This window comes from Lagopus muta, chromosome Z (genome assembly GCF_023343835.1).
Source record: "Lagopus muta isolate bLagMut1 chromosome Z, bLagMut1 primary, whole genome shotgun sequence".
NCBI lineage: Eukaryota > Metazoa > Chordata > Aves > Galliformes > Phasianidae > Lagopus > Lagopus muta.
In genome coordinates this window covers 35,008,138-35,033,980 of record NC_064472.1, presented here as the reverse complement: position 1 = coordinate 35,033,980, position 25,843 = coordinate 35,008,138, and the positions used below count along the sequence as shown (strand labels likewise).

The window sequence follows — 25,843 nt, the reverse complement described above, 5'->3', positions numbered from 1 at the left end:
CTCAGAGAGGTGAATAATCCTCCTTAAATAAAATTAATTTAGTAATTTTTTCTACTTAGTATGTTAACATTACTATATTAGCAGACAGAGCTATTGGAAGAACTAAATGTGATCTGATGATAATTTGCCAGTGATTCACAGTCAGAATTTAGGAGTTCTTGACTCCTCAATAAAGCTTTGCACAATGCAGCTAAATACTTTCTTACGCATTATTTCACCTATTAGCTTTTTACTGCATGCTAGTTCCACCTACTCAAAATTTGGTTTATTTTCTTTTTTTTAATCAGTGGATTGCGTCATTACATTTTTAGCTGCAGTATTGTTAGCTTCTTCAAGCGTTTAGCTTTCTTCAGCTTATAAATTTTGTTACTTCATGTACTTTCTAACTATTAAATATTTTTAGATAAACTTACTCAGGGGAAAAATGTGGAAAACAAGATAAGGTGCTGCTCATTTCAGTTTTTAGTATGTGTTCACGCATGGTGACAGTTAATCCTGGTAAACCTGGTAAAATCCACAGTAGGATGAATAAGTCCATTTGTTCCTCTCAAATGAGCAATAGTGCCTGCTTTAGTATCTTCATGCAAGAGGAGTGATAAAACAGAGTCATAGTTTTGGGGAATTCTTTTAAGATCTTAATAAAAACCTTTTTCTAAGGTACAGTTTGTATAATGCTATGCCAAAAGGCAGTAAAAATACTAACAAGAGTAATGAAACATTGATGATCTCAGCATTTCATTATTTTTGGATAATTAAAAGGTGTAGATTTCATCTTATTAGCAGTTTTGCCTGTTTCCTTAGTATTCCTGTGGCCTTAGTGGAATATCCTTTGACCTGGATAAAGAGCAAAAGAAAAAATATGACTTTTTGGTGAGAGTTTTCACTGTAAGAGCGTGTGTAATGACAGTTTAATGGTTTTATCTTGAGAAAAAGTTGTATCCGCTAGCCAGATGGCTGAGCAGTTGCCAAATCTGTATTTATAAACTTTGGGCACGCTGTTTGAATTAAAAAAAAAAAAAAAAAAAAAAAAAAAGAAAGAAAAAAAAAAAGTTTATCAGAAAAGACATTTCTTTGCATAAACTATCTGTGGTGTGCAGTGGATTTGTCCTCTGGTGTGGTCAGCGTCCGTCTGTTAAATATCCTTCTTAGCTACATGCGAGTAGCAATAGCAAATGACTTTTGAGCCTGTATAGGTAGGTGGTGCAGTAAAAAACATTAATCTGAAGAGGTGAAAGAGCCACACATCTGTGAATGAATGTCTCTATCTGTGCAGCAGCTGATATGCCTTGGCAGCAGGAGATGGTGGTTTACTGACATCTTTATTTATGTTAGTACTACCTCTGGTGGGGAGCCTTCTTTGTTTTGCAGTACAGCTTAGTCATTTTTAGAAGGAACAAGTACTTAAGGGTTGCATAGACTGTTGGCTGTCATGTGTGTTTTGTTTTTCTTTCTTGAGTGGTTTTTATAGCAAGACCAGTATCGGTGCTTGAAAAAAAAATTACTTGCATGTATTTTCCGTTTGCAAAAATGGGAAAAACTTTTTGGGATTAGTCTGTCAATTAACAGAGACCTTCCTGGTCTACCTATATTTATCACTATCATACAGAACCTAGTAAGTTTCCTTCAATAAAGGAGACTAATTTTTCATACTGGTATAAATATGAATATGTATAACTGCAGCTCGAAACTGTCTAAGATAATGTGCAGTATTCTGACTGTATGTGGCTCTTCTTTTAATACTACTGAATTGGACAGTCATTGAAGGAGTTACTGCTGATACAAATCAGTTATATGTTCATTAAAGTTTTGTAATCCTTGGGCTATCCAAAATTCTTACTTGCGATGCTTGTGATATCAGCATCTATTTCCATTATCTGTTGTCATCTGTATGTGGCATATTGAATTTTCTTTGATAACTTTTCCAATGTGAGTATGTTATTGAGTATAATAACATGGTGAGTCTTACTGAATTTGTAGCTTTCAGGTGTTTGAAGTGTTAGCCAGTGTGTTTCATACAGAAAGCTGCAGCTGGAAATAAGGTCTTCCTTTGCACTGTGTATTGACATATACATAATAAGTTTTTTTTGAACCATTCACCTTTTAGAGAATTGAAGGTAGCAAATATATTCTTATGCTTGATGCAGTGTAAATAGAGCTGGTGTCAAAGTTCTAGTGGCTTCAATTATACCACAGAATATAAAATTTGAAATGTTTTTAATAGGCTGTATGACGTGAGGGATACATGTAAAAACAATCGTGATGAATAACAAAATTTGGTTAATGAATAACTAACTGAGCTGATGGTTTTGGTCATAAAAAAGCATAAGGTAATTTTGTATGATTCTACATGGCATTCATTTGTGGTGGGAAAACTCTGATCTTTGAGGTGTGATGTGTTTTCCTGCGTACCTTTTGATTAGTGAAAGCAGAGCACCATTTGATAGTTAATATGCTAACAGATACCAGCATGTAACTGAAAACTGAGCTTAGCATTTTGCCTGATAGCTAAACATGTAAATGGAATACACTGAACTTACGTACCTGGTTCAAGTCTGAAAGTACCAGATAGAATAGTAAATCTTAATATACAGCAATCTTCCTTTAATATCTTTTTTTTTCTTTTTGGCATGGAGAACTTTTTAATCTGTATATGCACATGCTCTGTTCTTTGTCTTAATTACAGTCCAGAAAAAGCTTGGCTTCATTTCCAACCTATGTTGAAGGTAAGGTGGTTCTACGATTTCTAAATATTTTTGCATCTCTTAAGAATTCCAGTATTTATAATGCATAAAATTTTATTTTCATTTGCTGAATAGAAAAGCTACTAGAGTTGGGTGCACCGATTTAGATCAAACTGTTTTCAATCTGTAGCCTGAGCTAAATCCTATTAGGCTCTTTCTGAACTTCAGGAATATGCATACATTCTGTTTTTTAGTGTTTCATTCCAAATTCCTGTCTGATCCACTAGGCTTTTATCAGAATCTCATAAAACACTGCTAAATTTTTTATGATGAATAAAGAAAAGAGGTTAAGCAAGATGACTGTAGTGCTCTGTCTAGCACTAATTTCAAGTGTCATGCTCATTCCAATCTCAGTTGGATTAATTAGCAAGATTGAATTAATGGGACTAATCGGTAGGCCTGCCAGAGGAGATCTGCACTGCTTTACAGCTACTTGTCCTCTAATTACACAATGCTTCCTGTATTAGAGTTCAGATTGTAATAGGGATGTGTTTATTGAGAAGGACGTGAGAAAACGGATTACCTACTACCTGAACTCATGTTACCTTTTGTGTGAATCTGCACTCCATGCAGACAAACAAAATAATAAATTCAGTTATGTTGTTATGGGTGCACAACAGAAGCCAAACATTTGAAGTTTCATTTGTTGTTTTGCCCCACTAGCAGTTGCAACGTGTGCTTTACAAAGTGCTGGAAATAGAGTTGGTCGTTTTGACTGTCTTGGAATTTCTTGGATAGCTTTACAGTTTGCTGTATTTAAATGATTAGTAGGATTATCAGCCATTCCCTTTAGACTACAAATTGATTGTTCTACTAATCTCTTAGATCTGTTATTCTGTTATTAAAAATTACTTGCATTTCTTCAGGGCTCAAGTTTCTCATGCTTGTTTTAAGTGATTGTTGGTCTCTTGTATTATAATTAAAACAGAATTGGCATTGTAAATAATGTTAAACTTTGGGCTCCATCGCCCCATTTTTCAAAAAAAAAAAAAAAAAAAAAAAAGCCTTGAGCTAATGAAAACTCCTTTCTAATATTTTAGGGGGGTTTTTTGTTTGTTTTTTGGGTTTTTTTGCTTTGCTCCTAGAATAGAAAACTTAAAAAAGCCCTCAAATCCAACTGCTTTTGCCAGTTGAATTATTTAAGAGGATATACATTTTCACTTGTCTTGAACATCAGTTATCTTTTCTTCACTTCTAAGGAAGCAAGAAGCTCAGCTCGACCAGATTTCCTTTGGGATCCTGACAATTTTAACATGTAGCAATGTGTTAAATTGCAACATACAGTTGCAGTTTTAGATACACAGTTTTTGTGTGGTGTGTTTGGCAATTATATCTAAAAGTTGCAGATAACAAATGCTGCTTTATAATGATTTAAATTGTTAGGCATTGAGTACTTCCTCACCCTCTGACTTTCCAGAGAAGTTGATGGGAATCAGATGATAATCTTTTGGGACTTCAGTGCTGCTTTTTCCCACTGGAACATCCTGCGCTCTGCATATGTAGCAACATTTTTACTGCATTCTGTACTTTCCCTTAATATCTTTGTTGAGACTGAGGATGATTTTTAAAGGCCTGTGAGATGAAAGTAATTTGTTTAATTGGGCTATCAGTCTCCTTGATAAGAGGAGGTGCTGGTACCTGTAAAGCATTGCCAGGGAGGTTCCTCTGCCGTGTACTAACTGTGGCTGACAGTGAGCAAGTAACTGATGGCTATTCTTAAATTGCACCCTTTCTCTTTTAGTTATAACTGTCTTAGAATTGCAAGGAGATTTTTGGTGGATGAGGGAAGAGCTTATTACCATGTCTCTTTGTAACAGCAAAAGCTCTGAGAGATTTTGCCATAAGGTGATTCCTTTCAAGAAGAATGAGCTATTGTAAGAGACAGATTGGATTAATGATTACAGTTTTTGTGGAAGAGATGTTGAGAGCTTTTACGTGGTGTGCTCTGAAAGAACTGTTTGCCATGTTGTCATGGGAAACTGTAGTAATTTAGAGGAGCATTTACAGCCACCAGGTGCAGGCTCAAGCTGTCAGTGTTGTGTTTTGCCATGATTCGGTGTGATTTTCTGCAGTGATCTCTCTCCTTTGTTTCAGTTCCTGGACCGTGCGATCCTGAAGACCTAATTGATGGAATCATTTTTGCTGCCAACTATCTTGGTTCAACTCAGCTCCTGTCTGATAAAACTCCCTCCAAGAATGTGAGAATGATGCAGGCTCAGGAAGCTGTCAGCAGAATCAAGGTGAGGAATGATTCCGGCTACTTTTCATGCTGTACCTTAAAATTGTGGATATGTAAGCAGTAGTCTTCTTGTGTGGGGTTGTCTGTGGTTTCAGGAAGGTTAAGTGCCTTATTTTTCTGCAAGGTAAATCAGTTACGTAGTGCTGCTTTTTGAACATGAGTTATAAAGAAAAGTTAAAGAGTCTAAGAAATTCATTAGCAGAATAAAGTTCTTTTTGAGGTTTCTGTTATGCCTCAGCACTGCTGTGCCTCAACATGGAAGGAATCTGTTCAGCTTATTTCACTCATCAAATCCATAATTTATACATCCATTTAAATGAACAGGCTTGCATGTTCTTGGTTACAGTAAATTTGTCATAGGGCAGAGGTCCTAGCAGTTGTACAGTTGACCTGGTAAAAGCAAGCTTGTGCGCATAATTTTCTGAAACTAAGTGAATTTCAGAAAATTGTTTGCTTACTGCATGGCACACAATACCATTGCACAGTTCTTTGGCAGATTATGTTCTTCTACATGATGGAAATGCAAATGTGCCCCTCTGCCCCTTGAGATCTTTGGTGTTGGTTTTGATTGATTTTGTTGGCGATTGCCATTCAAGCCAAACGTTTTAGTGAGAGCTTCATTATGACAAATAGAGTTCCTGCTCCTAGGTTAATCACTACTTAAATAGCCAAAGTTTATGAATTAAGACAGATCTTAGAAAAATCTGTAAACTTCAGAGTATTGGAAAAGAGGGAACAGCTTTGTTTAAGGCTTGTTGTGTTCGCATACCTCCTAATCTCAGTGTGTTCCTTTTGAATTTAATAATTCTTCTAATGCTTCCTTTTAGATGAGCAGTTAGACCACATACTAATTCCTTCAAAATATGAACAAACTTTGAAAACAGTTCTTCATACTTTTTCTTTAAACAAGTACCTCTGCAGATAAAAGCAGAAGAGTTGAGGGTTTTGTTGCATGGACATATAACTACGTGAAGTCAACATAAGTTGTAACAGATACAATGCTTTGAAGGCATTCATCAAGCTTAATTGATTTCATACTACCACCAAGAGGTACTTTTAGTTTTAGGAGAGGAATTGAACTGTTTTCTGACTGTAGTCTTACTCATTTAAATGGCATGGAAAACAATGTTGTTTACTTGAAATTCATACTTGAAGTTTAATACTTATGGCAGTATAGGAAAAAAAAACTTCTGTGTTTACAGTTCACATCTGATTTGTGCAGAGCTGATGCTACAATTTGCATACAGAGGAACAGCTTTCTGTATTATTTTTCATCGGGAGATTTGTCAAATTTGAGCTATCAAATAATTGAATTGCTAAATGTAACTTAAGATGCGCCAATAATTTAAATTTCCACATATTTTGTTTACCAGGTATCTTTCATGTGTTTGATAAGTTGCAGTACATTTTTTGTAGAAATTAAATGGCTTGAGAATATCTAAGCCGAAAAGTGAAATCTTGTTGATATTTAAAGATTTAAGATTTTGAGTATTGCGAGTATTATGTGGTTACATTTTGTTTAGGTGAAGAGGCTCTTCGTATTTAAAAAATATATCGTTATGTTTAAATCAGGTAGCTTCTTTCTAAGCACACTGAAATAATCTTCTGATCTTCATTAGCAAAACAACAATAAAGAAGATTTGACTGATAGTCTGTAGTGTGAAATTATCCTAATTTGATGAGGTGGTGGTGGTGGTTTTTTTTGTGAACTGTAACTTCTTTCACGACATTTCTGTGTAGTGTCAAATCACTTCTTAGTATCAGTTGCCCCATGTCATCACCTCAGTTCTATGAAATACTTGAAAATCATTCTTCAAAAAGAGTAATGCAGAGTATACACTCTCATTGGAACAAAGAGCAGAATTTTGAATTTCTCGTCTTTGCAGCCTATACTTTTCTACTTTTGTGAGGTCGATCATTATGTACAGTTTGGGGGAAGAGGGAGGGGAAAATTGTGTGGAAGGGGATCTTCATTTTGGAGAAGGGTTTGAGTCTCATTAGTGTCTCCCCCTTGCCCAGTGTATACCAGGACTCTATTATTCAACATATGGATAGTACTTCTCAGTACCAATGTAAATTAATATAATGCAGAGCCTGCAGCATGAAGCTCTTCTAATTGCTTTTGCAGTGGTTTGTTATCACCAGACTATCCAATATTACTCCATTTGGAAAAGATGACTAAAAACCTATGTGAGAATATTTTTTCATGTTTGTAAATAAGCAGCACGTCTAAAATTTCAGTAGCTGCATTCAGATTTGTTTACACTAAAATTGACAGAATAAAGAGGTGAGCGTCTATGTAAATTTTCTTTGTGTCTCTTGGTTGAGGCTTCCTTTCTGTTCTTCATAAAAGCAGCTAGCTATGAATTTCTCTTCATGAATGTTGCAATGCTAGGCCTCCACAAGAATGCCTGTAAATTTAATTGGCTAGCATTAACTGTTGGAAGTAAAAGGATATCTGCGTGCTTAATGAGTATTGCATTTCTTTAGTAAGCAGGTTCATAAGTTCATTTCACCTTGGTTTGAATAATGTTTGCAAGATCATAAGAAAGGTGATGTTTGTTTGTGTTGTTATTGTCACAGCAGTAGTGTGTAAATACACTTGTTGCAGTGGGGCAGTATATCTTTGGATATAATTCAGTGGAACTAGTGACAAATCAGTGACAAGAGACTGTTCTAGGAGGCTGTAGCTATGAAGTACATGCTTTTCTAGAAAAAACCATGGTGATATGCAGTTGTCAGAGGAAATCTTTGTTCAGAAATGTAATGTGAATGCTGGCATTGGGTATATTTGCACGTGAGGAGGAGAAAACGGAGGTGAAGGTTAGCTTCTGTTGCTTCTGTCACGCTGTTCTTCTGGGAGAAACTACTGAAGTTTTATAATGTGGGATTTTTTTGTTTGTTTTTTGTTTGATTGGTTTTAAGATTGTGATGTGGGGGTTTTAGGCAACTTCTAATTTAAATTCCTTAGATCAGAAAACAATGGAATAAAATGGTTAAAACTCTTCTCTCACTGTCTATCCAGGTGTTGCTTCAAAGGCTGTACTCATGGCTCCTACTACTGCAAATGAGGGAGAGCTGCTTTTTTTTCCTCTCTTACAAACAAGCAAATAAGCAAAAACCTGTTTGTTGAGAGCAGTATCTTGAATGGAAAAAAAATAATGCTTTTGTATGTTTCTTGACTGATCTTCTCAGTGTGGTTTCTTTTCATGTTTTAAAGTGGTTATGATAAACTTGGATAAGTGAAGAAAAAGAAAATTAATCTGAGTTGGGATTAATTTAGAGCAGCTAGAAGTCTGTGAGCCCTGGCATTAGCATGCAGATTCCTGCTTGACTTGGAGTCTCTGTAAATTCTTCTCTAACCGTTCTCCTGTCTCTGTTTATTCCATGCTAAGCAGATGGCCCAGAAATTAGCCAAAAGCAGGAAGAAGGTGCAGTACAAACTCCATCAGCTTTATTTTATGCCTGTTCTTTTGTTTTCTGGGAGATTTTTCTGCCTTTCTTTTTATTTTGTGTTATTTTCTGCATCCAGCAAGTTTTTGTTTGTTTTCTTTTTTAAGATTATTTCTGAGCCACCATACAAGTTGACATTTCTCAGAAATCAGTTGCCTGGTTGGCCTTTTTTTGTTGCTTATCATTAGCCATTTCATGTTAGAAGTAGAGTAAAAATTGGAATTATCAAATGGTTACAGGCAGTACCTAAAATCCATGCTAAAGAAACAGGACTAACACAGAAAAGGTTGTAACTCTGTAAAATGACGGATTAAAAATAAATCTATTTTTATTTTATCTTTTATCTAGATAAAGAATTATTTGTTTGATTCACAGATGTGTCAAATTGCTGGATGCAAAAAAAGTTTACATATACATGGTAATCTGCTGATAATGGCTTACTTTAATAATAAGTTTTCTTTATGAAGATTTTAAATACCTTTTAACAAATCTTAACTTGTAAAAAAAAAATAAATTACAAGCATTGGCTTTCTGCTGACACACATCTTATTTCTGTGCTGGGATTGATGCTTGATTAGTACATTGTCTGACTGTGAAGGCTTTCTTACCAGAACTGCCCTACAAATTGCTTAGACCCACCTTTGGTATGTTTTCTTTCCATTGGTCTGAGCAGTCGCTGTAAGCTTAAAAAGAAGTTCCTCAGGCAAGAGTAACTGTTAGGTGTTTCTGTTGCTGGTGTGAAAAAAAATTCTTTAAAGTGGGATTGCTAATGTGGCAAAAATGGGAGAATCATACTAATTTGCATGAAATATCTATACAGTTCAAGTTGCAGTCACATATAACTTTATTGGATCAGTAAAGATACCAAGGAAGTTTTTATGGGGTTAACAATTGTTTGATATCCAATTCACTTTCATAAATCCGTATGTAGTTTCCATATCTTTGTGTTTCTCTTTAGCTTCTGCAGTCTAATACTCTATCTTGCATTGCTGTTCTGGTGACTGTGTTTTAGTACACCCCTGCTTGTGATCTAACATCATTAGTAAGGATGCTACTTTGTGTGTGCATTTGACTCTAATTCATTTAATTGCAGGCTCCAGAAGGGGAATCTCAACCCATGACTGAAGTGGATCTCTTCATTTCTACACAAAGAATTAAAGTACTGAATGCAGACACACAGGTATACACAAGGATACCTTTGTAACAGTAGGCTACTGAAATAGACTTTCACCTGTCTGCCAGAAGTTGTTTTTAAAGAAGTGCTGGCTCTTTTATTTCCCTGTAGGATTTCTTAGGAAGAAATCCATGTTCAAGAGCCATGTCATATAATCAATTTTCTGGTATGTCAGTAGTTAAATTATTAGAAATTTCAGGTGAACTGACTGCAGTCAGCTCACTTTTTATTAGCTGTCATGTGGCAAGTATTGGTTGTGCCCATAGTAGCCAGGAATGGTTGGCTGTGATAATTTGAAAGCTGTAGTGCTTTGCACATTGAATCTGTACATCCCCAGCATATTCAGGTTCTGATATTGAGGTTTTTGTGTAAATTTGAATTCATAAAACATGTTCTTTGCTTTATTCCTTTGGAAAGCAAAACTTTTGTTTTTTATTGGTGTCTTCTTTCTTTGTATGGGCTTCACTTAACTGAGGTCTTATGTTGACATAGTACTCAGAGTCCAGTAAAAACTTCACTGAAACAGCTTCTCAGATTGTTTTTTTTTCTGTTCCCTAGGAAACTATGATGGATCATCCTCTGCGGACCATTTCTTACATTGCAGATATAGGGAATATAGTTGTTCTGATGGCTCGTAGGAGAATGCCACGGTCTAACTCCCAGGATAATGTGGAAGCATCTCACCCTTCCCAGGATGGAAAGAGACAGTACAAAATGATTTGCCATGTCTTCGAGTCTGAGGATGTAAGGAATTACCTGTCTCATAATTTTCTAGGGGTGGAAATGTAAGCGCATCTTGGTAGGCTTGAAGTCCACTAGGAAGTGATCCTGTTTGTTCATTAATCGCAGCAAGATATTTCATCTTGCTTTTTGTTGGCATGTTTGGATCTTACATTTTAACCACAAAGTTGATGTTTATAGAAAAGCTTCCCATTTTTAAGTTTCCACATTATCTTTCTGTAACAGTGATAAGGAGGTTCCATTGTCACAGTTTACTTATGCAAGTTCATAATTCATTTATAAGAATGAATGCCTATTGAAGATGCTTGCTTTCCTAGGGAATTTCTGATCTAAATGTCACCTCATGGATTACTGCATCTGAGAAGCATCCTTTTGTTTTGTTTGTTTTTCGTTTGAGTTGAAGAGTAGATGCTGCTATTGTATTAAAAGGCAGCTAGGAAAGTTTTTAATTCTAGTACCCCCAAAGTAGTCATGACAGCTGTATGAATGTGGTGTAGGTTTGCTAAGTTTAACATGCTTGTTACTAACCTTCATATCCTGTTTTCACAAGCGCTGTTTGTAGCATGGTGGTTTTATGCACTTCGTAAAGCTGGGTTACTGACATATAAAGTCAAACACAGACTGAAGTGGCTAGAGATAGAGTTGTTGGTCTCATAATCAGGTTAGCTTACACACAGTATTTCAAAAAATTTGGGAAGATAAAAACTCCCAGTTCTGAGCCTCCAGGTAAAAATATATTAACTGTCTCTGTGGCAACTGTCATATTAATACCAGTCAAATGGTTCACATAGCAGGAGATGAAAGAAGAATTGCAACTGCGTGTAAATTACTTACAGATCCCAGAAGTGATGCCAGTTGCAGAAGGCATCCTGCCCAAATTAGGGAGGATGAGGTAATAGCTTACTTCCTGTTCTTGTGGCTTGCACATCACTTAGTTTGAAGGAAGACTTTGTGGTGCAATTTTGCATATACTGAAATAGTTAACAGAAGTGGGAGTATCAGTTCTTTTAAAATCTTTTTATGCTTTCTACTCCATGGTGTATCAGCAAGGACTTTGATGAAGGAAAGTTCCTTGAATAAGCAGCTGATTAAACGTAATGATGAACCTAATATGAGCCTATGTTCAGATGAATTGTGTAGCTGCAGGTGGATGTACATATGTCAGTCCTCCACTGAGGTTGAAAAATGAAGACAGAAGCATTGATAAAAGTAGTCTGTCAATATTTTGTCCAAGAACATAAAAAAAATTGGCAGCCTGCTGTAAGCAGTGGAGGTTGGCCAAAATGTCCTCATCTAAGGAAGGTAGCACTAGATTTTCAGTCCTGTTTTTGGCTGAATATCCAAAAGAACTGATTCTTACTGATGTGTCCAAATAGTGGCTGTTTAAATGGGAATTGATCTCTTCTTGGAGACAAGGTATATCCGTATGAACATACATAAAATATGCGTTTATGGCTTAGCTCTTTGTTTTCCCACTGTTGTGCCATCTTGTTCTTCTCACTGAACTGAGCATTGGCAAATAATGCTAGTCTAGACATTCGCGTTCTCAGCGCTAGCTATCATGCTATGCTCATCAGCAAGTTAAGTGCTATCTTGAGTTGCTTTGAAATACAATCACTTTCTTAACTGGGAGTTGAGAAACTTTTTGTTACTGGGGACCAAACTGGACCTTAAAATGCAGTTGGAAAGCTGTACAAAAATACACCGCAGAAGTTTTCATAACAAGCCATCCCCAGGGTCTGGTTAAACATGGCACTTTGTCCATCTCTTCCCTAGCCCCTCTCCCCATTCAGCATCATGCTGCAAGGGACTGTTTCTGTGCAGACTGTAGCCAGCTTCTGTCCCCCACACAGTGGTATTTGTATTACAATTCCTGTTACACACAGCATCTGTGTGTGTACTCTGCACCCTGTGTGCTGCTTTCCCCTACTGTCCAGTACCTGTCTTTTTAACTTTACTTTGACCTCAAAGGGTAGTGATCCCAGTTGACTTCTGTTTCCAACTCCATCAGTGGCATTACCTCTGCTATACAGGAGAGCCACATAGAAGCTGCAAGGTTGAGAAGAACTGCAGGTGGGAGGTAGAGTTGTTTTTTGCCTTCTATTTTTCAGTCACTGCAGCAGGTGTGCCTTTACATTTATGCTAGTGACTCCTAGCTGTGGCAGGATTTCCTTTTCTCAAGAGAACGTATGGACATCTTGTAAAGCTTTAATTTTTAGTGCACAAGTATTTTTTTTTTAACTGTGACTTGCCATTGTAGGATTGAACCATTTTACAATGTGATTGTATAGTGGACCGTCAGAATGTTTTGACTTTCTTTTCTCTGGGAATTGCTGCAGGCACAGCTGATTGCACAGTCCATAGGTCAAGCCTTTAGTGTAGCATACCAGGAGTTTCTGAGGGCGAATGGAATCAACCCAGAAGACCTTAGCCAGAAGGAATATAGTGACTTGCTCAACACCCAGGACATGTACAATGATGACCTCATTCACTTCTCCAAATCTGAAAACTGCAAAGATGTATGTCTCATTTTTCTTCCTAACAACATTAAGACTCTCTGTACTAGTTGCAGGCCCATACAGGCACAAATCAGAAAAGCATTAATATTTCTTACAAATGACTTAAATGAATCTGGAATATCCTCCTCAGTAGGACAACCTGTCATCATTTCTCTATCAAAGGCAAACAGAGCAAACCAAGTCTATCATGTGTGAAAAGTGAATTGATTTGCATTCTTTTTATCTAACATTTTTTAAATGTTTGATATTGTATGCTAACGGAATGAATTTAAAGCAGATTAAAAATTAATACAATTTAGAGATTACAGTAAATAGCGTAAAACTCATGTTGGCACTGATGGAGTGACTGACTCTAGATTGTAAAGAATTGTTTTTGCTGAAGGGGTGTGCTGCTTTGTTTTTTGTAGTAAATATGAACCTGTGCACCACTGCAACAGACAGCATGTGGTGTTCCAATGTGTAGTCATAAGCTCTTGTAAACTCCTCTTGTTTAACTTTGTCCTGTGAAGCACACAGTAATCACTGTTTCTTCCCCTCCAGTTCCCTCTGCTCATCTGCAGAAAAAAAAATTGTATGAGGAATGTTCTTTACTAAGCAAAATCTATGTATTGTTGATTATTTAATGTTTGAATACAACTGTTCTGTTTGCCTTTGAATTAGAAAGGCATGTTGCAAATAGCGAAGGGTGTGTGTTGTTAATTTATAAAATATATGGAGGAGTTTTATATATATAAATATTAGTAAATATAGATAAACTTTTTTTTTTTTTTTCTTTTTCCAGAAGGTGGAGGAGAAAAGGGAGGGGCAATTAGTCAGTTCTGTGTTTGAGAAGAAGCTTCTGTTTGATGCACTTTTTCTTATGATACAGGTTTACATCGAAAAGCAAAAAGGAGAAATCCTAGGTGTAGTAATTGTGGAGTCTGGCTGGGGATCCATTTTGCCTACAGTTATCATAGCCAATATGATGCATGGGGGACCAGCAGAGAAGTCTGGAAAGCTGAATATAGGGGACCAGATCATGTCAATCAATGGGACCAGTCTGGTTGGCTTACCTCTCTCAACATGTCAGAGCATTATAAAGGTACAGAGAATGTTTCTGGATGTTTTTAAAGGGTTACATAGTAGGAAAGCAGTAAGTGTAGAACAATTAAGTATTAATTCTTCTTGAATTTTTCCATTTGGTGATTTTCAAAGTGTGATGCAAATTGTGCTCTCCCAGTTTTCTGACTCTCAGGAGGTGAACTGTGGCATTTACAGAGTTTAACATCAGAACTTAATGTCTTAATGTACAGAACATCATCAGAACATTTTGTTGGAAAACTAGATGCTGCCAGATGTCTATCGATAGATGTCTAAAGGCTCTTAACATTTTATGTAACAATGTATGTGGGAGAAAGAGTTGCCTAATACTGTTATAAGCTATACTAACTGTTTTATTGCCTCTGGCTGAAGTGGAGCTGAGGCTTTTTGTTTGATGTATCTTGAAGTATTTTTAAATTAAAAAAGACAAAAGAACATGTTTATCCTCTGTAGAAACTCTGCTTGGATGAAAAGCTTGACATAAGCAAGCAATGAGCACTTGCAACCTGGAAAATCATTCAGCCTGAAGAAGAGAAGACTCCAGGGATACCTCATGGCTGCTTTCGAATACTTAAAGGGAGGATATAAAATGAGGGAGACTAACATTTTTACATGATCTGATAGTGATAGGACAAGGGAGAATGCTTTTAAATGAAAAGAGAGGAGATTTAGATTAGATAGTAGAAGGAAGTTCTTTACTCAGAGGGTGATGAAGCACTAGAAGGCTGCCCAGAGAAGCTCTGGATGCCCTGGATGTATTTGAGGCCAGGTTGGATGGGGCTCTGGACAACCTGATCTCCTGGGAGGTGTCCCTGCTGTAGCATGGGCACAGGAACTAGATTTCCCATTTTGGTTTCCAAAACATGAATGCTGTGCTATAGTGAGAAGTAGATGCACAGATTTCTGACCCAGACATTTTAGATTCTGCAAGTGGAAATGAAAGCCCGGAAGTGTAGTATACAAAAAATTGACAGAAGCAGTCTTGCATTTGTGAAGTATGGAAAGAAAAATCACGTTACATGTCTCCCAGAAAGCTTCAGTGGAGCTAAGTCCACCACAAGTTCAGGCTTTTCATGTAAGCCATACTTGTTTCCTGTCCCTTATAAGTTTTGTTTCTAAAACTGTGATGACTTGTGCTTCTTTGATTCAGAACCTTTCAGGTGGGGTTTTGTTTTTATGAAGCGCATTCGTATTTTCTCAAAACAGAAACAACCAGCTTATCTTTTGTGGACGTTTCTCTTATGGTAGCTGGTACTTACACTTGTAGCTGTAAAAAACTGCTAGCTGTGTATTTTGTGTTTCTAAAGAAAAGTCAACGGATTTTCATGTCTTCCTTACCATACATCAAGAGCTGTTCACATAGCACTTCTTATGTCAAGTGCATGAACTGCTGAATGGCCTATTTAAATGTGGCAGAAAAATCTCAGGATTTCAGATTTATTTAGAGTGCTCTAAAGGCTCCTATGAAAATATGAATATCATGTTAATTTGAAGAATATCTTGCAAGCTGTTCAGTAAGGTAATGTTAGTATTACTGATGTAGGCTCTGCTATTAATCGTCTGTGAACCAATTACAGAATGACAGAGCTAGGGAGTAGCTGCTGGTGGTTATTCCCCAATTGTATTACTGTATCTCTCTTTTTCAAAAGCCTCTGGTACTTTTTATTATCAGAAACAGACCCAGGGACTACAGAAGGAAATAAATTGGTCAAGTTATGCAATTGCTTTTTTCTAGTCAGCACTTATCACCATTTTGCATAATACAGAATCAGTCATTTTTAAAATAAATGTGCTTTTTGTAAGGTTAGTAAATTTTTTTATTGGTGACCACATTAGTGCTTTTTGAAGGAACAGGTGTAAATAACTTGTGCATACCTCAGGAAAAATAGGAGTGTATTTGTATCAGTTCTGTTGATGGCATGTAACATGAATGAACTCATATGTCTGAAGTTAGATACCTAAATTCCTCACATGAATAATATCTCAGTGTGAGTCCTACTATTCTGAGCTTAGAAGACTAAGGGAGAAGCCCATCAGATTAAGCATGATACCTTCAGCTTAGTATAAGTTAAGTAGTTCCTGTCTTTTACTCCATGTTTGTTTTGGAGGCTCTTGAGCACATACAGCGTGCAGATAAACCCAGTGTTGAGCACTGCCATGGAAGAAGTGGAGTTGGGATGTTCTTTTAGCTGAGAGTGGAGTGGAGGCAGTTTCCATAAGCACGTGCTCACTTCAAGTTCATACAATCATTCTCCTGAAGCCACCTGAATAACAAGCTAAGCTGAGCTCAAGATTGTGTGGAAGTGAGACCAGCCATTGCCCTTGTGACGACTGCGTCCAGACAGTTTAAAGCATTGGCAAGAAAGAAGATTCACCCTGTGAAAGCAGTTCACCCTGAATGCCAGTCCAGTTATTCAAGTCACTGTTGAATCAGGAGTTCAGCTCAACAGAATCACCAACAGTGAACTGAACGGAGAAACTTTATTGTATTACCTTAGCTGCAGTAGAAATTATTTTTCAGAATTAACCTTCTGTTAATGCCAGGTGCCACTTAGTTTCAGTGGGACCCAGATTTTAATTGTACTTATTAAAGGAATTCAGAAATAGATATTGGAATTGATGTGTGTTATGTAAGGAAAGGTGGAAGCCACTGTATTCTTTATGAAGCATTTCTTTACTGATATGGATTTACTTATTTATTGAAGGCTAATTTTTTGTGTGAATGAAGCATTTAAGAGTAGAAAAATGTGTCTCTGCTTCTATGTTGGAAAAAAGATCAGCAGTCTACAAGTAAAATACCCGAGCTGCACAGAGTGCAGCTACCTGCATTTCAGCAATTGAGTTTTTGTGGAGCTTTGCAACCACATTGCTGATTCTTAGCAGCTTGCAAGCACCTTGGTTCGAAGTAGAATCTGCTGGAAAAGATTCTGTAGGGCTGTTTCTACTGGGGTTTAAATAAATCCAAGGATGGACTCTCCGTGCCAGTCCAGGCAATCTGTTGTTTTAGTGTTTCACCACCACGGAAGGACATAAAAAGAAAATCCTCTTTCATTTTTCTTCTAGTATCAAGGAGTTCACGATGGATGTGTTAAACCAAGAAGGGAGGAGGAGTGCAAAAAAGCAGCACTGCTTAAACAAGCATTTGAGAGGAGTAGAACCTTCCAGAATCCCATTGGAGAAGCCAATTGTTGGTTACTATCTTAGCTACATATTTGAAATTTCATTTCCCAGCCACAGTTCGCTTTTTTCAGTGTGCTGGATAAACCAGTTTCATATATTTCTTACACATTTTGTTATGAGACGAAGAAATTGGCAAGAGGAAGCCACATTTCTTAGAACAGCAGTTTCAGCTTCTTAACGAGGAACATTTGATATTGTATTGCTGATTTCCCTGAGTAATTTGCATATTTGTTTCTAGCACAGAGTGACCCAGTTCTGTTAGAATGCACGCAGATAAATGTTTATTCAGGAGTATTCCTATGTCAGTATTTTAACACTTACCTTTTTCCCACAAGTGCTCATGTTAAATGTTTCCCTCTGTCTCCAGCATTTCTCATGGTGATTTCTTTTTGCAGGGTTTGAAAAACCAGGCTCGGGTTAAACTGAACATAGTCAGGTGTCCTCCAGTGACCACTGTCTTGATCAGGAGACCGGACCTCAGATATCAGTTGGGCTTCAGTGTGCAAAATGGGATTGTAAGTAGCTTCCTGTGAAGCACATGTGTGGGAAGAAGGAAACTGCCATTTTCTTCATCACAGCATACAGGACATTGCATACGTATTAAGTCTTAGGATCTAAACATTCAGTTAATCAGAGTTATTTTTATCTTTGACTCTGCTTAATCCACAACTTCAGAGTTAGGGAAACAAATACAGATGAGAGAAACAAAACTGTGTATCTGAGGCTGTTTCAGTCTTCATTTCTGTCTCTGACCAAGACATTGTACATTCTCAAAAGAAAAAGACTATTCTACATCCTCTTGCAGTAAGGCATCTGCATCCCTAACACTGTTAAACTGTGGTCCTTCCTACACCTTTAAATTGCCACACTGTAGCGCATCTGACATGCAGCACAAATAGCCTCTTCTGACTGTTGTATTCTCGGCAGAGAATATATGGCAGTTATTTGCTGCTAACAGACCTTATTTTGAAACAGTGATAAACGACATTTTAGAATCTGCAAGCCTATATTGAATTACAATTTAGAGGCGAGAAGGGGTAGCTTAATGCCTCTCTTCCATACTTAGGCACTGATAGATTTTTCCTTTGCCTTCCAGATTTGCAGCCTCATGAGAGGTGGTATAGCAGAGCGAGGAGGTGTGCGTGTTGGCCATCGCATCATTGAAATCAATGGACAGAGTGTGGTAGCAACACCCCATGAGAAAATTGTTCACATTCTCTCAAACGCTGTTGGTGAGGTAAGAGCAGTGCAACTAAGCAGTGTGATGTACTTCATCATTGTTACCTCTTTTAGGCTGTTGCTACTCAAACCTGAACAGTGGAAGTGAGGGTAAGGATAATCCACTATTTCTTTTTTTTTTAATGTACCTGTAGTTCTCATGTGTATTAGATGAACTGTATGCAGGAATTTTCAAGTATCCACAACTTTACGTGGTCAGTTGATGCCGATCACACTGCTTTGTCATCTCACCACCTGCCATATTTTAATAAGGATGCAAAATTTCTCAGGCTTTGCTTTTCCCTTCTGTTCTGTCTGACCTTGGCTAGTTCCTTCGCCAAAGTAGTATGCACTTTAGGAACACTGAGTAACTTGTCTTATTTCCTTTAGATTCATATGAAGACTATGCCAGCTGCCATGTACAGACTGCTGACTGCACAAGAGCAACCAGTTTACATCTAAAGCTGACACTCACCGTCACAATGTGCATGGAGGATGTTTTTCCTCAATAGTGCTTGTCACTCTAGTGCTGCATTTATGTGTCTGCAGAGATGTTTATTTCTTTATCTCACTCACAAGCATATTGTCTCTCTCTCCTCCCTTCTCACCACCATTTTCCTGTATTTAGGGAAGGGGCAAAATATATCTACAGGACTATTTTGGTTGCATCTCTTTTTAAGTGAAACTAAATGCAGTTCCACATGCAAAACAAGAAAATAACAGCAGCATTCTTCACTGCAGGATTCACAAAAAAAGATTAGATTTGTTTGAGTAATTCTAATAACTAGGGGTTTTTGTGATTGTAATTTGACAAATTAAATAAGCTTGATGTTGCAAAATGAAAGATGTTTTTACTAGACAGGCAGAAATGTAGGAAGTAAAGTGTTCTCTTGGACATCCTGCATGTGATGAACTTTCCTTCCCATTTTCCCATAGGCTTTCTGAAAGGTTTACATCTGTAGGAAAACTACAATGCTGGGATAATTTTGCCCTCCAGAAGAATGAGTGAATGCTGCTGTGTTAAAATAGACTGTCCAAATACACACTTTTTAACTACTCCCCATCAGCAGTTTGTCCTGACTGTAGGACTCCAAGAAGGTCTTCCTGAGATGCCTAAACGTGTTACAATTCCATTACTTACACCAAGTAATGGGGGAAGCTTTTTGTTTTTTAACAACTGCCCTCCCTTCTCTGCCCCCAGTTTTCCAACTCTTTGTTTTGTTTTGCTTTGTTTTTAAATGTAACGTGTCTTTTATAGTCCCTTACCTGTTTTAGATGTTAAAGATGGGGGGGGAGGGGGGGGAGGATCTTTAAATATCTACAAGAGAAATAGTGAGGGGCTTTCCTGAATAGCTACACTTTTTCTAGGCTCTTATTTCTGCATTTGGTGCACACAGCAATGCGTGCCGGTGTATATAGATGTTTTTAAAATTGTGCTTGCTATTTATGAAGTTTGAATATAAGAGATCTGCATACTATTCTAAGTAATTTTGTTCTCTGAGCCAATTTTAACATATATTTTTGTCCAAAGACTTGTCTAATTTTATTGACTTTCTCTTTAGTTCATGACATAGATAATAATCGGAGCGGTAAAGTGGGGATAAACATATTTATTTTAAGTTAAGTTGTGACTTTTTTTCCATTTGTATGGCACCTTTAGGATATATATGTGTACTATATGCACTTGTATGAAGATATATTGTAGGGATGTATGAAACATAGGATTTGAGTGGCCTGTAACTTGCATGCTAGAGATAAAAGGGGGAAAACGGGTTGGGTTGTTTCCTTTTTTTTTTCTTTCCTTAAGGAATAATAATAAATAAAAGCAGTGACTTTTCTTCCTAGTGAGAGGAAAATTCTCCATTGTTTGTAGTTACTTTTACCAGGACTGTATACTGGTGTTTACACTGAAATTGTACCATGCATTTAGTCCAAGCAGCTGGTCTTCTTTTACGGAAACAGTTTCTGCTATGTCATAGCGTGGTAGGAAGGCTCAGTGGGATGAAAACAAGAACAGGTCACACAGACCTGTCTGTTCTGTTTCGAAGATGTTCTCATGGTCACAGTTACTTGTTTCCCAGTTACTGTGTGGTAGACCGTGCAAAAGAAGCATTATTTGCAGTCTGGTAATGATAGCTTGGAATGTCTCCAGAGATGGATGGATGTGTGTGTGTGCGTAGGCACAGCTGGTGTGCACGCTGATGAGAGCCATGGAGCACGAGCTCCAGAGGCTCATTTTTGGCTTTCAGATATCACAAACATCCACGGCCTGCTGAGAGGTAGAAAACAGAACTTTGTAGTTTTAGGGCAGTAAATCCTAAGGGAGGTAATGGAGCACTGCATAAACTGTCAGGTATTGTCAGTGAATATGTTTTAGTGTTGAGATTAACGCAGAGTGACTTGTTTTTACTGCAGTTCCCGTTATATAGTTTAATCCCAATCTGTGGAATAACAGACTGCACAAGAGCGCCACGTTAGTGTTCCAGGTTAACACTTACCTCTGCCACCAGGCTGATGCAAGTGGATAACGGACGGCGTGTATCTTGTCTACCTGTCAGCGTCTGGTTTATGGTGATCATCTGAATTTTTTTCAGAACTCTCCATATATATAGTAATATATGTAAATACAATATATATCCATGTACAATTCAGAGGACTATATACAGCGCAGCCTTTCCATGAGTTGCCTGAGGTAACTCAGTGAACTCTCAAAGACACAGTTACCGTGCTTCTGCGTCCTGCTGTGCTCACACCCAGCTTCACTCGTTTCTGTGCTTCTGTACCACTCACGTGGTGGGGTCCTTACCTGACTTCACTGCAAAATGCTGAAGACCTGAAAGTACGGAGCGATGAAACAACTGTTTATTGAAAATCTTGCATCCAAAATTCTGCCAAGTTCTTGGCACTCAAGTGCTTTCATGGCACACAGTACACAGGCACTTCACATTAAGCAACTGAATGCTTGTGGGATCAGAGTCTAGCAAAAAATACATCCTTACAGTAGGTGTGTGTGTGTGTGTGTGTGTGTGAGAGAGAGAGAGAGAGAGAGGTTTCTGAACTGGCAGGTCCGTAGTTCACACACACTGTTGGTAACTGTCTTCTAACAATCCTGTCTTACGTGTGGAGGACAGGGCTTTCAAAAAACACGCTCCAGGTGGAAAGCTGGCAGTTCTCTGGGCCGTTGCAGCAGTTTGTCAGGTGACATGAATTATTAACAGACAAGATGGAGCAAACTGCTGCTTTACATTCCTTCTTCAGTGACAGACCTGAATTTGTTCTCTTTCTCGCTGCTTTGTGCAGTCTTGTTAACTTTTTCTTCAGTGTTTACATTAAGGGTGAAATATCCCTTCTGTTTTTTTTATTGGCAAGTTTCTCACATTTGTTTTGAACCTGGCTCAAATTGGGGATTCCGAGTTTGCTTGTTTTCCTTGTTTTTTTAAATAAAATACGTTTCTGAAGACAGCAATGTGGTTGAGATATCTTGTACATATTTAGCGCAGTACCTAGACTATGAAGTTATATTATTGTTCTGTAAAGAGGGTGAATAGAAATTATTGTAAAGCGTTGGGAAAAGTATAGTATTGTATTTGTAACAATATTGTTCTTTGTAAACATTTAATGATCTCTCTATATAAATATAAATATATATATAGATCTATGTGAGCCTGGAATGTTGATACTGCACATCTACTGAATGTAATTCCTCTGATGTTTCTTTGCCACAGGTTTCTGACCTCTGTAATGACGCTGCAGTGGTTTGATTTGGGGTGGGGGTGGGAGGGTGGAAGAGGAGTGGTTTTATTTGGGGTGGGGGTTGGGGGGCCCTGGCCAGCTGTTCTGTTGTGATGTATGTACTGTGCTACATTCCTTTATTTAACAGAGCGCTAATGTCTGTACGATTTGCAACAATAAAATACAAAACAAAAATACCTCAGACAAGGCTGAGAGTTTGCTCATACTAATTTTAGGGGCTGGCTTGCCAGTACTGAGTGCATGAGTGCTTGGAAAGTAACAAAACTGCTTTGTTGTTACTGAGTTTGGAGTAGTAGTACATGTATTTCTGCAGATGTGAACCAATATTGTCAATTTTGTCTTTAAAGCAGCATTATTTTCAGTTAATAAATTACACTAGTGCTTCTAAATGAAAATGATTTCTCACCTAATGTTGCATCAGAATCTTTGCCAAATGAGTTGGCTCTATGTTTGAATCTTCTGAAAGGAGGTAATTTCAAGATGCCTTTTATACCAATCACAGAAATACCATCCCAGTGCCTGAATAACTGAATCTGGGGAAAGGGAGGCTCATAAACAAGATTTTACTAAATATTCTTTCTGCTTAATACAATTTCTGAAACCACTGTTTTTCTGCTCAGGTCGTCAGTGTGATTTATTCTTAAAGGCCTAATACCACTTGGATAAGCAAAACTAAAAACTGTAATCGAATCATAGATTTGCTTGGGTTGGAAGAGGACCTCAAGGATCATCAAGCTCCAACCTCCCCCCCTGCAGGCAGGGCTGCCAGCCTCCACATTTAATAGTAGACCAGGCTGCCCAGGAAAGTGCCTCTGCAAAAGCTTAAAAAATATTTGTATAACCCAATGCTGGTTAGCAGTGATACTTGAAATTCAACCAGGAACACTGCTTCAGATGAGGCTTCACAGAATTTTCTGTGCACTGTGGGTTGTCATGAGCACTCTTGAACTACCACACAACAGCTGTGTTGTGCTCCACGTGTTCCTGGGCCACAAGATGACCTCAGCTGGATGGCTGCTGAGTAGGGAACCTGCAGGCAGCTCCTGGTGCCTGCTGGAGCTGATGCAACTCCTGCATCCTTGCCTTCATCTAAAAGTGCAGCAGGAAGTTTATCCGAACATCCTTTTTTGTTTTACAGTAGAAGTGGCAAATCAAATTGTTTTAAGAAAGACTTCTCGAAGCTTGAACAATGAAAATGGGGTAGTGTCTGCATGGATGGGATCTGAATTAAATCCTGATCCTAGGCCAGTGAGATACTGTAAACTTGAGTTCCCACATCCTCAAGGAGATAGTGTAATCATTTCTGCCCTCATTCTTCATTGCATTCGTTTTCAGAAGCTGCATTTTAAATGATGCTTTCCAGGGCTCCAATTGCCTTTTTTATAGAGATAACAATAAAGGATTCCCTTTCATAACTTCAAGTGCTGCATAAAATGGCCAGATTGTACATACTGTACATTGTACATATTATACACATTGTACATATGCCTGCTGGTAGACTTTCTTCCTCACTGTTCAGCAAACTAAGAGCTGTTAAGCAGTGATTTCTTTGGCGTCCACACAACATATATAATAGCCACAGTGCATGAGCAAAACTACTGATTTGGAGACTAGGATGTTGATGAGATTGACCTACTCAAATAACAAGATGATATGTAATATTTAACAGACAGAATTATGTATACAGCAATTATCCCTGAATCTGCATGCTGACCTTCTTTTGAGGGAAGGCAGAAGCAATTCCTAGGAAGCAAAAGAAACTCAACGGTTAGTTAGCATGCTAGTTAGTTAGGAGAGATGGTTCACAGACCACAGTGCAAGCAAATAACTGCAGCACATAGGAGAAGGAAGCTATGGGTATTGCTTGAAGAGGGTGGCTACCTCTGTACCCATAAAACAATCTAGAACTTTTCTACTTTCTCCATATGCTTTTGAATACTTTTGTTTTCTCTGCCACCAACCTGGCATGACTGCTCCCCTGGAACTCTTCACTCCTCAGCATTCCAGACATTTGTAGTATTGAAACCCGGTGTTCATTTTATATGTCTGTATTCCAGCTCAGCCAAACAACCTATCAATGGCTTACGCTAACTCTCATGCTTTCACAGAAGCAATTCAATTGATGCACTTCTCAAGAAAAAAAGGAGTTTTATATGTAATGCAAAATACATACAACATCTGAGATAAATACTAATATGTTCTTGTGATGTTTTCTTTCTTCCACAAGACTCAACTTTTACTTGTTCTGCTCTTAATTCTGAGAACAAAATGTACCAATATGACAGTGCATTTTCTGTACCAGGCCAAAATAAAACAACAAGTCAAGTGCAGAGATGACCATTTTATTTTACTTGTCTTTCATAGTTGAAACTACAGTTTCCCCTTCTGAAAGAGCCTACCTAGAATTCATAGTAAAGCCTTTAAGTTTTCAGTAAGAAAGCTGTTTAGTAATTGTTAAATGAAGCTTTATCATTAAAATAGCAGCAGGAGTCATCCTACCGAGACACAGAAGGCTGCAACTAGCCTTGCCTATCAGAACTATGTGCCTGATCCCAGCCTAGGGAAATACACAGTGTATTCCCAGTTAGCAGCATACAGAACAGAGCTTTACAAACTACGTGCAGCCAACAGCTTGAGCCAAATTGCTTATATGTATCTGTCTACTAACTAGAGACTAAATTCATAGGTCACTATGGCCTAGTGGTTAGGGTTGGCAAAATAATATTAAGTAAGTAATCCCCTGCACATCTGCAGAAAATCTGAGATGGCTGTATAAATGCTTCCAGCATGGATGGCAGTTGGTACTAGCAGAGGTGTTTTTTTATGTTAAGGTGGTACAAGCCAGCTAAAAGTCAATAGAACTACAGTAGTATACACCACATAAACAGGCTTCAACTCTGGCCATGTTCTTCCACAAGATATAAAGTGCACACATGAATTAACTGTGCTTGCCTGAGCACAGAAGAACCAAGGCAGAGCCCTTCTGCTGTAACTCTTGTAAATAGAGCAAAAACAAAACAACTGTTCTAAGTGGCAGTAGCCTACAGAAGTGCAATAGAACAGCAGTGTATCAATCACAAAGACACTAGTTGCAACTAAACAGCCTAATTGGAAGGACTGCTTGCAGTGTACTTAAGAGGGTTTACAGAATGAGTTTCCCACTGGGAGTCTTGAATATGAGAATGTAAAAATGGATTAGCAACACACTTGTCCACTACTTGTCAGAGACGATTTTCCTGTGCCACATGTGTGCCTGACAGAAATGCTCTACTGAAGAACAGAAACCAACTCAAAGTACAGTTTCCCTGACAACTCCAATAAGACTGTGAGGCCGCTCGTGTTCTGTTCTCTGGGTCCTCCTCTCTGCTAGCTGGTCTTCACCTGTTGTGAAAGTGCTCAGATCACCACAGCTCTCCAGGTGCAGCAATCCAGGACGCCGTCTGAAAGGCAGCACATGGGCCCTCAGCCCCACATCTTGCTGGGCAGGTGCCATAACCTTTAACAAGCAAACACAGATACGGTTTTTTTTCAACCTCTTGTTTCATTAACATTTCTTAGCCAACCAGGAAGAACCTAATTGTAGCATTACTCATTTCCTAAATAAATAAATAAGCATTTCAGAGTAAAGCTGGTATTTGCCTAAGAGAGATGATGGGAAATGTCCCATAGATTGAAGGAGTGAGTGTTGTCATTCTTCAGCTTTTTTTTTTTTTTTTTTTTCCTGGTGAAAACTGCACAAGAGTTA

The 25,843-nt window shown here is 37.9% G+C and overlaps 2 protein-coding genes across 10 annotated transcripts in view; one reads left to right on the top strand and one right to left on the bottom strand.

Moving 5' to 3' along the window:
- The window catches only part of APBA1 (amyloid beta precursor protein binding family A member 1), an 81,255-nt gene extending 61,116 nt beyond the window's left edge, over window positions 1-20,139 (top strand). For 4 of the 6 annotated variants that reach the window (XM_048931292.1, XM_048931287.1, XM_048931290.1 and 1 more), the window contains 10 exons: window positions 2,684-2,723; window positions 4,836-4,981; window positions 8,379-8,411; window positions 9,527-9,613; window positions 10,166-10,351; window positions 12,688-12,867; window positions 13,736-13,948; window positions 17,523-17,642; window positions 18,224-18,364; window positions 18,736-20,139. In XM_048931292.1, the coding sequence (XP_048787249.1) occupies window positions 2,684-2,723; window positions 4,836-4,981; window positions 8,379-8,411; window positions 9,527-9,613; window positions 10,166-10,351; window positions 12,688-12,867; window positions 13,736-13,948; window positions 17,523-17,642; window positions 18,224-18,364; window positions 18,736-18,807 (1,218 nt within the window). In that variant the 3' untranslated portion in view covers window positions 18,808-20,139. The remainder of the gene's footprint in view (window positions 1-2,683; window positions 2,724-4,835; window positions 4,982-8,378; window positions 8,412-9,526; window positions 9,614-10,165; window positions 10,352-12,687; window positions 12,868-13,735; window positions 13,949-17,522; window positions 17,643-18,223; window positions 18,365-18,735) is intronic. The other 2 variants (XM_048931291.1, XM_048931293.1) reach the window with 2 other exon arrangements.
- Window positions 19,632-25,843, bottom strand: part of ENTREP1 (endosomal transmembrane epsin interactor 1) — a 27,947-nt gene continuing 21,735 nt past the window's right edge. For all 4 annotated transcript variants that reach the window (XM_048931297.1, XM_048931296.1, XM_048931299.1 and 1 more), the window contains one exon: window positions 19,632-25,594. In XM_048931297.1, coding sequence (XP_048787254.1) covers window positions 25,388-25,594 — 207 coding nt within the window. In that variant the 3' untranslated portion in view covers window positions 19,632-25,387. The remainder of the gene's footprint in view (window positions 25,595-25,843) is intronic.